The sequence below is a fragment of the Cynoglossus semilaevis genome, chromosome 3, assembly GCF_000523025.1.
Source record: "Cynoglossus semilaevis isolate Cse_v1.0 chromosome 3, Cse_v1.0, whole genome shotgun sequence".
Taxonomy (NCBI): Eukaryota; Metazoa; Chordata; class Actinopteri; order Pleuronectiformes; family Cynoglossidae; genus Cynoglossus; species Cynoglossus semilaevis.
Window position 1 is genome coordinate 5,057,690 of NC_024309.1, and position 10,230 is coordinate 5,067,919.

Sequence of the window (10,230 nt, forward strand, 5' to 3'; positions counted from 1 at the left end):
TAATTTCCAGCAGCAGAAACATGGAAGAAAAACATCCACGTTCACACCCACAAACTTCACATGAGCTGCGAAAGGTCGAAAATATACCTGCGTACAAGCAAGGAAAAGGAAAAAAAGAAAAAAAAACATGGTTTACGCTTTAAAAATATCTTCAGATTCCTGATCACACAGGGAGCAGCTGTGTTTGTTTTAACCACAGTCTGTGAGATGAGTCAGCCGGCTGTGTGCCAGGTTAGTGTGTAAGGAGACGGACAAGCACAAGAAATTTAGATTAACTGCTCCGGTCGGAGCTGATGGCCATTGAAATTCACACTCTGTCTATTTAATACTCAGCACAGTGTAATGATAAATTATTAATGATGTCCACGTTCTCTGTGGACTTCATTTGGGGAAATTTCTCTTTGCCATTTTACAGGATCTCAAACAATGAATCCTGTTTATGTCCAAAAAAATCAATAAATTCCACAGGGTATGAGAGTAAAAAAAAAAAAAATGCAACCACAAAATCATTTGGATGAAACCAGTCAAATTATGGAAATTGAGGGATGTTATCATGTAAATAACAAAATATTCTTAGTTAGATATAATATTACACCTGTGTATGTTATGATTGACTGGCAGTGTCTTGGTTTGGCAAAAGAACAATAAACAAAACTAAAGTAAGAAAACAAAGTATAAATGTTGTTTTGACCCTGAACGGCAAACGATTTACTGTGTATTCGCTGCTTAACAGCTTTTGATTGCCATGCTGTTTTCATCCAAAGTGCAGCGATAGTTGGCTCTCACTCTCAGCTGAATTACTACATCACAACTGATGGAGGTAAATACACTCTGGCCAGACAAGAGGCGGCTTTTTCTACGCCAAAACACCACATTTTCACACCGCAGGAGCAATCTTCGACACTATTGCCCTGACCAAGGTCATTGCTGTGCAAACAGCAGAGTCCAAGATGATGTAGTGCGGCGATATCCCCGGGCCAGCATTGTACATTCTGTATCAGTCTCCCTGGGTGGTGTAAACTTCCTCCAGGCCTCGGCATCCATGATTTCATGGTACTAGAAGTTATAGCCAGGCAAGCTGATGTTTTTTTTTTTTTTTTTTATTATTATTATTTTTTCCCCACGCAGTAAAGAAGCTGAGGGGATGCTTCCAAATGCCTTCATCTGGTCATCGGCTGTCAGGCCCATATGTCCTGCAAGTATCGTTTCTCCTCTCTCAGTCCCGCCAGCGTCTTCATGGCCTCCAGTTGATCCACCTGCATCTGCGTTTTGATCATCTCTATCAGGGCTTCGTTGACATCCTTAGCCATGTTCTTGGCGTCCCTGAAGAGGGGAGGAAATAGCACAGATAATAGGTGAAAATAGAAAGAAAAATTATAAATGTTCTTGTTGAGAATATGCTGTGTGTATACGAGCCCAGTGGCAGACTGATAATTTGTAAAACCAGTGAGAGGCACTAGTTCAGGGGAGCGTCCGGGGAGGAAATTGCTGAAATCTCTATAGTGCTGCTGTGGCAGTTTATTGGAAGAGATCCATCATCTGACAGTGATTTTCTTTTCTTTTTGTCTCGTAACTGAACCACTCAAACAGTTTGGATGTTTTAAAAATGATTTACTACAAAGATGGGTCTGACAGTGACAAGGGAAAGTGAACAGAGAATTTGATTTTCTGATGTATAGCTGTCGATAACAGCGACTTGATTCACAGCGCTGCTGTCTTGTGTACTTTGTTCTGGCAAAAACATTGTAATCTGTCAAAGAAAGAGGAGCAGAGGATATATTAATTCTATAAATACCCAAAGATTATGAAGTGTTGCATGAGTAGTGGAAGTGTAGACTGAATTTGCAAATTAGTTTTTATAGCAACTAAGTCAGGAAGACCAGTTTGATTTTCTCCTGCCTGTGAAACTGAGGTGTAAACAACAGATGTTGGTGTCGTGATCCCCAACAGATATATTTACTTGCTGATGGGCAGAGCTGACTGTGTCACCAAATTTACTTTCTCAATAAAGTTAATGGAATCTTTACATCTGTTTACCTTGGAAAATTTAAATAAATAAATAAATGAACACCAGCCTCAACATCATCAACCAAATAAGAAGGACATTTAAAAATAAAATAAAAGGAGCACAACAGTCTGTCCTATTTATGATGTAATTACTAAAGAATATGACATAAAAAGGTGGAACAATGTGTCCAAACATAATTACCAGAATGTTCTAATATAAATTTGAGAATAAAAAGGTAATTTCTTCAAATAGGTTTTATTAAAGTCTGACCACTTCTACAGGCTCTCTCTGTTTCAGATTGAGAAAATCTTTGAAAAAAATCTTTCCCATAAGGTCACAATCTGCTTTTTTGCCTTGTCTTAAGGGTTGAATCGTACTTCTCAGGTGTTCTTTTACATTGAGAGAGATCAAAACCTTCAATCATTTTAGGTTTTCATGAGGTATGAGAAACTCACCACCAGTACTTTTTATACGTGCAAAAATAAGGTTCCCGTACATTTAATTTGAAAGCACTGCAGTGTGAGGGTGAAGTAATGATGTACCTTGAGTTTTTGACAACTCTAACCCGTAGTTGGAAACTGGACTTTTCGTTGGCAACAGTTTTATCACAAAGGGCCTTAAATCCCTACTTTTTAAAAGCGAGCCTGGTGAAAGTTACTACTTTTCAAGGGTTTCAATTGTGTTCAGAACCTGCTTTATCCATCTGTGCCATTAGGCCACATTTTATGTACAAAATTACATCATACTATGACAGATGCACAATGCTGATCCATTTCACGGTGTCTGGAAAGGATTTTATGTCAGGCAGCGTCTGTTCCACGGTGCTGGAAACCTAGTTTGCCACATTTTCAATTTGCTCCCTGTCCTTGGCTGTGGAAATGTCCAGGCCACATGATTACAGTTTTTTTGTTCTTTTTTTTGGCTGCTGGATCCAGTGAAAGGCAGTCTGTCAGTTTATTTTATCCACCCTGTGGACACACTGATGGGATGTGAAGTTAAGGTGGCGAGTGACACATCAAAGTTCATCCTGGTCTCTCCTTTTCCCATCATGCAGCTCCTTCGGTGTTGGCTCCAGATTGTCACATCTGATGCTGTGTCTTTACTCTGTCGCAGTTCTCTGTTCGGGCACACACGTGCGCTGCCAATCATCTGCGATTGGTTGGCGCTGCTCAGAGTTTTACTTATAGTCAATAAGGTGACGTTAGCACCTGCTGTTGCCACTGATGTCGTCAGAGATTTAATCTAATCCATCACACCGCTGAGATCCTTATAAGAACATTTATCTATTCCTTTCTTCAGAGTGTCGGAGAGCTGTTAATCTGCGACACTGGTTTTAAACAGACTACAGTGAGGCAGTGTGGCCCACTGACATTTAATGGAATGCACTCACAATGAAAAGCCAGCTCAGTGGCACTGAAGCATTAGCTTTAAATACACACGTGACAATTGTTAGGACGACAGGCTGAACAGTGTTTCAGTCTTTCACCTGGGATTTGATCAGGGAAGTTGTCGTCATGATTCTTTTCTGTCAGCGTAGAGTCGAGGATGACGTTATTAGTCTGATCGTTTTTTAAAGCACAAACCACATTTCTATAAAAAAGGTTGGATAACTTTGGTGCTTTTCAACGTGCTCAAGGACAAAGGAACAAAGACAGTTCTGTTTGTGGAAGTTACTATTTCCAAAGTTCAGAAAGTAAAATTATTATTCAAATAAAATTATTATTTTATTTTTTATGAAGTCAAGCCAGACTTTGTGAAGGAAACAGATCTGGACAACAGTCAAGGACAGGCGCCGTGTGTGGAGGTAGAAACAGTGATGATCAACGAAACACTGTAGTTGCTATTGAAAGACTTGCAGAGGTCTGTGAGGTCGTGCACATTTAGCAGCTGTATGACCTTTGGCCTTTGCAGAGACTGGAAGCAGTTATATGAAGTAACAAAAAGGTGTGTACTGAAGGATCTGTCTTCAGTCTTTCTAACGTTCGCGGCAGTTGAAACAAATAAGGGCAACATAGAAATTCCATTCGATTTGTTCTGTTCACTTACCCGCACACATAAATGTAACCTTTCTGTTTGAGCAGTATGTCGCTGATGTATTGGCTGTTAAGCAGCAGGTTGTGCTGGACGTATCTGGGTCGAGCGACAGAAGTGGTAACCTTCTTCTCCTCCTCTTTCTCCTGCTCTTGGTCGTCTCTGGAGAAACACACCTTGAGGTGGTTGAGGACGCCGCTGGACACAAAGCCCTCCAGATCCTCCCTGGAAAATGGAGAAACAATACAGAGTCACATTCAAGATTTGTGAAATTTCCTGCAAGGTTATTCCTACGATCTTAGAGAGGCTTCATCCTGATTGGTTTAATGGATTCATTCCATACTAAAGAATGATTTGGGGTTTTTTTTAAGTGAGGAGAATGTTTTTTTTTTTTAACCTCTCCATTCAAAGCCTGAATTACTCAACAGCCACAGAACATGTGTTTCTGGACTGCAGTGTATTTCTATTGTTCAAACTTGCTTTTGATAAAAATATACTAGAAGGTCTAGGAGCTCATGCACATTTAGCAGCAGTTTCCACCTACAGCCCTTAGGCACAAGACTTCTCAAGATTCCAAGAAATACAAACAACATTATTTTTTTGAAGTCGATATTGTATATTCTTTTTTCTTTGGCAAAACCCATTCTCACTTGCAAAGACCAGGCATTTTGTTTTAACCAATCTTGACACCCAAACATGTGTCAGCATGTAACCTGTATCAGATTTTCTCTTAACAAATACTCAAGTTGGTCAGTGAAAACAAACATATTTTTTATATATTATATTTTTATAATTATACAGCCTGTTTTAATGAACATCCAATGGAATTACTAAAATACAGACTTCTGGACATTTAGCATTTTTCAAATGTATACCAACTTTCAAAAAAGTGTATGTACTTGTAAATAAATAAATGTATGTGAAAACTGCTGCCAAGTGATAAGACTTCACCTCATTTCTTCTACTAAAGATATTTAGCTGCAATTCTGACCGCCTTACAAGGCAAATAACCCACTGAAAATTTCCTTCGAACAAATGTAAAAATGAAAAAAGTAACTGTCAAGCTCGATAAAACACAAGTCTGTCGGGCAGAAATGGCTGAGTGATACTGTGTTAGACAACCAATATGTCTTGCTTAACAAGAAAAGTGCAAAAAATAAATAAAAATAAAAAATGGATTTCATAAGCAAGGTCAAGTCACTGTTATGAGCATCCTTTCACAATAAATCCTCCCAGCCTTGTAGTTTGGTGTAACCTCGCTCCCTATCAGTGGTTTGCTTTTTCAACTGCTCCTTCTTCTGCTTCAGTGTTTTCTCAAAGCCTGGGGTGATTTTTGCAAGCGAAGGAGAAAGGAGGTGAGGGAGTTGGGTTGACTGTGGCTCAGAGCATCTTGTTTAAAGTAAACCAGTCAGGGTGAGTTAAGCACACAGATAAAATACAGCCAAACATGTGCGGCCCATCACAAGCTGCAGCTCATAGATGGTGGGTGAAGGTCTCCACCTCGGGGGTCTGTGTGGTTCAATAGCCTTGTGACTAAATTGATTCGAGCATTGAAAAGAAAGACAGAAGGGATGCTGTTGTGCGAATGCTGTGCAGTGAGAGAAAAGAAAAGCTTTTTTGGGGGGGGAGTGAAACGTGAAGTTGTTGTTGTTGAGTTAAAATAGAACTACCAAAAGAAAATTGTTCTCCTGACTGAGATGTGTGATGTGTGATGTGTAATCCGAATGTGAGAGCAACAAAAAACAACTAGTAGAAGGGGTGAGCTCCTGTGGTCTGACATTTGACTTTGGCTCATCATAGATTATTAACCATATGGCAGGAACTGGAAGGGACAGTTGTCCCCAAACTCCAGTCCATCTATGGTCCTCCTTTGTTGACATGAACACAAACGCACACATGTACGCTCTTCTTGGACCCTAACGGCAATCTGGCAGGCGTTGCAGATGCAGCGTGAAAACGCACACTGTAAAGAAAGTGGAAAATTGAAAGGGAGGAGAGAAGAATTAGTGCAGCACAGGTGGAAAAATAGGAGGGCTGGATGTGACAAGCGACTGGATTGACATCAACCTCTCGAAGGTATGTTTGAGTGCTGCGGGTGAAATAAGGCAGATCACAAGCTTTGTTTGTTTTCGCTGGTGGGAAATGCATAACAAGATGGGAACCTTGGGCACATCCTGCTGTGGCATTTTGTATTATTTATGGGCACAAAAAGCCTTTTGTGCAAGTTCAGGTTTCACCTCCTTCTCATGACTCCTGCTAACCTTATTTTTTATTATTATTATTTTAAAAAATCTGGGACACTGCAATCTATAGTAAGCAAGTAATGTGACATCAAATTGTACTTAAATCCAGCAGAGATGAATGCAGTCCAGTATGTTGCTCTCATTCTGCTAACCTATTTAAATTAAGTACAACTCTTCATGGGTGGCTCATAAAACACGCACTAATTGCTTTGGTCAACACTGTAGGGGTGTTCATCAGAGAATCCCAAACTGTGAAGAAACGCCGCCTACTGCTCGCCTCCGAGTTGGTATTTAACTAAGAGATGGAGGGCACAGGGGGGAATAAACAACACTCTGTGATCCATTCCTTTGTGATTACCGATGCTAATCCATTCACACTTTTTCATCCTGCATAAGAGGTCGATTGTCGTCCCTGCTTTAAGTACATGCCTTCTACGAATAATCCAAAAAATGTATCGATTATGCAGTCGGGAGAGGAAGGGGTAGAGCCGAAGCAAAGTGAGCGGAGGAACTGAAAAAGTGGTATCAGTTTATAATGGCTCACACCATGACAGTGGTAAAATATTTAGTAGAAGAGAACTTGAGATAACACTCTGACTGTAATTACCTAAATAAGTCTAAACCTCTTCCACAGACACAGAGAAAAAAAATACAGTAGTTCCTGTTCATTTCCTGTCTAATATGCAGTTTTGTAGTTCAAAACCAAAAATCTCTCCATGGGAAGATTGGACAGGATTATGAGGTATTTATTTGATCTGACCACAGGCACAAATCTCTATATTAGTCCAACATTATTTGTGTTCATAACAGCTTTATTTGGTCACAGATACCAAAACAGCACTGACCAATCGTTATTCTTCTCTGCGTGTGGCAATGTGACCTTTTGGGTCAGCTATCGTCACCTCGTAACATACATAAAAACAGCCATAGACTGAACTTTGGTCTCTAGATAATATAATTTTCTATGAATTACACTTTCATGCCAATTGAAAAGGAGGCTTATTTTTCTGTCCCTTTCAGTCACTGGAAAATCACATCTGACCCTAGTGGTTTTCTTTTAATAAACCTGAGACCTCTGTGTCCATAACATGACTGTTTATCAATGTAAAAGAGAGAGTCATTCATAAAGATGGTAAAATTCATATCATGTAGGAAAATATTTCAGTGCATGGAAGGTGAAAAGGAATGTAGAGAGCAGTAAATGTTATTCACCAAGGTTGACAGAAAGCCTGTATATATATTGTACAAAGGTGAATGTGTGTGACTCAAGTCCAACACCAGTGTATAAATATTCCGCGCTTCTTTGTTCCTTTTTTTTTTCGAAGAAATATCACATCTGACCTTGAAACTTTGTCGATGCAGTATTTGTGCAACATGTCATAAAGAAATATCACATCTGACCTTGAAACTATCAATATATATAACAATAATATCAATGAAGACACCGGGGTTGAACAAAGGGACAACTTCTCACCTGAACAGATAGTCTCTGTCTTTGTGTCGACAACCAAAGAACAGCCATGTCTCACCAAAGACCACATCGGGGTTCTCCTGTCTCTGTTTATCCCTGAAAGTCAAACAATGGAGGTTAGTGGTTAATCAATACTACCAGACAACTGGACCAGATGGGACAGAGGAAGTCTTTTCCAACAACAGAGGTTAAACAAGCGGAGTGACACCATTTAAGCTCTTTTGCAGAGACAGAACGCTGGCAGCCAAAACTGCCTAACGTGTGGAAACGACTGCAGTGAGGACTTTATGTCTTATTGAATTTCAAGCAAACAGCAGGGTTGACGTCATCACTATAAACACTAACAAACTAAAAATGCAACTTAGTCCCGTGCACTCTGTACACGTGTGTGGGTGTTTCGCATGCCGTTCAAAAAGCTGCTCATGCAAAAGTGATTTCTCTTGTGGCTGTGGGAGTCTGGCACAACTCCCAGAATCCTTTGCATGCACTGGCACCACTGTGGCACAAAGCCACGCTGAGGATGCCGGTATCTGTGCCGCACACCTGCTGGAAAAGGTGACAGCTCGCACCCAGATAACAACAGTTGACCCCCAACCTTTCATGATGCCATCAGTCAGCTGACACTCCAGAGCTCCTCCACATTATCGGCTGTCTTGTCTGCTGGGGATTTACCAACCAGGGCAAGAGCCTGAGGGGCAACACAGAATCACTGGGCCCCGGCCTTTTGTGCTGCACTCAGTTGATAAGGCGCTGCTTTCCCTGCTGCTTTTGCCATTTATGAATACAATGTGAAAGGCTTTGTATTTTTCCAGCGGCCAAGACAAAAACGTTTGCCAGTTCTCTTTAGATTGTAATTCATTCCCTCTGTGATTTTAAATGGATCACAGGAAGTACAGTATATGGTGCTGTGTTCACCAGCAAGGAATTTACTCTCTGTCTGTTGTTGTCGTACCTATTTAAATGTTATAATTCAAAATAACGACCTTTATTGGAAGTAGCATTCATTTCTGCCTTTTTTCTTTCTATAGATTATTTTTAACAGTCACATGGACAAAACTTAAAAGCTAGTTTTCTTTATAAAGAAAGACTTCTAATTTATCTGACTTAAATCTTGGGTCTTGGGGACAAGGGCACAGAGCTTGTTTGAACCCAAGCCTTCTTGATAACAGTCTGACGCCGTTTGTACCGATCCATTTCACCTTCCTTTCTTCAACAGGTTAACCATTGTGAGAAACTGTGACCCAGTCTAACTGCGAGAGCCAAAATAAAGCTTTAGTCTTGATTCAACTTATTTAAAGGAATAAATAGGTCCAACAGTTTCAACCAAAAAAAACCCAAAACCTCAAACTAAACAATCGAAGGGTGAAGTTTGTTTGAACTTTGTGTCTGTGAATGAAGCTGGATAACAGAGCTGTCTGCCCGGCTGCTTGATCCAAACACTCAGAATCCCATCCATTAGCATCCTGGACGAGATTCTTCTGATCTGCAGACAGCCTCAAGTAAACTCATTTTAGTGCGCGCGTCTCTCTCCTCTTGCCGCCTGCCCTAAAGGAATCAATACCAATATGAAAAACCATGGTTCCATTCTGAGTAGACCACACTGGCGCCTTTCCCTGAATACAAATCACATCACATCGCATCCCCACACTATAACTGCCTGCAACACAATCCCTGGGGGAGAGGCCAGCGTCTACAGAGTACTCCATTTGGAGTTGAAATCAGAAGCTTTTGCCTCTCAGAGCCATTCAAATGACCAGCAGGAGGGTGGACCTGCGAGGGGAAGCTGAGGTGAAGACTTGGTAAACATCACAATTATCTCATATGCTCTATCCGTTTTCTCCACAGCTGTGAGCAAGTGCTTTTAAGTGACTTTTTCGGCATAAAAGTTCCAGTTCAAGAAAGAGAAAAAATATATAGCACCGGCTGAATCCACAAAACCCGTGGAAAATGAGACGTTACGTCTTTATTCACTGTACAGAAAGATGCTCCAGTTTTTTCTGTCACCAACTGTGCGGCGGCACCTAACAGTGAAAGCTCAATATTGTCCACACACACATTCTAATACATGTTGTCATATTAAATCCCCACTGGCAAACCTATGCAAGGAAAATCTGTGTATTTTGGTGTGTTGCTAGGAATATTATCTTCTCAACTCATTTATAATTACTAGGTTTGTTTACCCATTGTGCTTCCAGGCAAAAAAAGAGAAAACAATGAAATAAATACAATGTCTATAAAATTATTTCATGCAAAGTACAGTGATCAATATCAAATTACTGGGGGGCCTTGTTAAAACCTCTTCCTACCACCAAGCGGGCTTCTGACCTTTCTTCACTGGTTACCCACAACATCCATCGATTAAGAGTAGGTGAGAAGAAGAATGAAGGTAAAAAGATCAAACAGTCCCTGTCTTGTTTTTGCAGCTAATGGGGACGACTTTTTTTTTGGGGGGGGGGGGGGGGGGGGGGGGGAGGGGG

The 10,230-nt window shown here is 40.6% G+C and overlaps 1 protein-coding gene across 1 annotated transcript in view; it reads right to left on the reverse strand.

The window, feature by feature from the left end:
- Positions 1-232: 232 nt before the first annotated feature.
- mtrr (5-methyltetrahydrofolate-homocysteine methyltransferase reductase) overlaps positions 233-10,230 on the reverse strand; it is a 27,027-nt gene continuing 17,029 nt past the window's right edge. The window contains 3 exon segments of the mRNA XM_025054396.1: positions 233-1,323; positions 4,055-4,264; positions 7,757-7,849. Coding sequence (XP_024910164.1) covers positions 1,179-1,323; positions 4,055-4,264; positions 7,757-7,849 — 448 coding nt within the window. The 3' untranslated portion in view covers positions 233-1,178.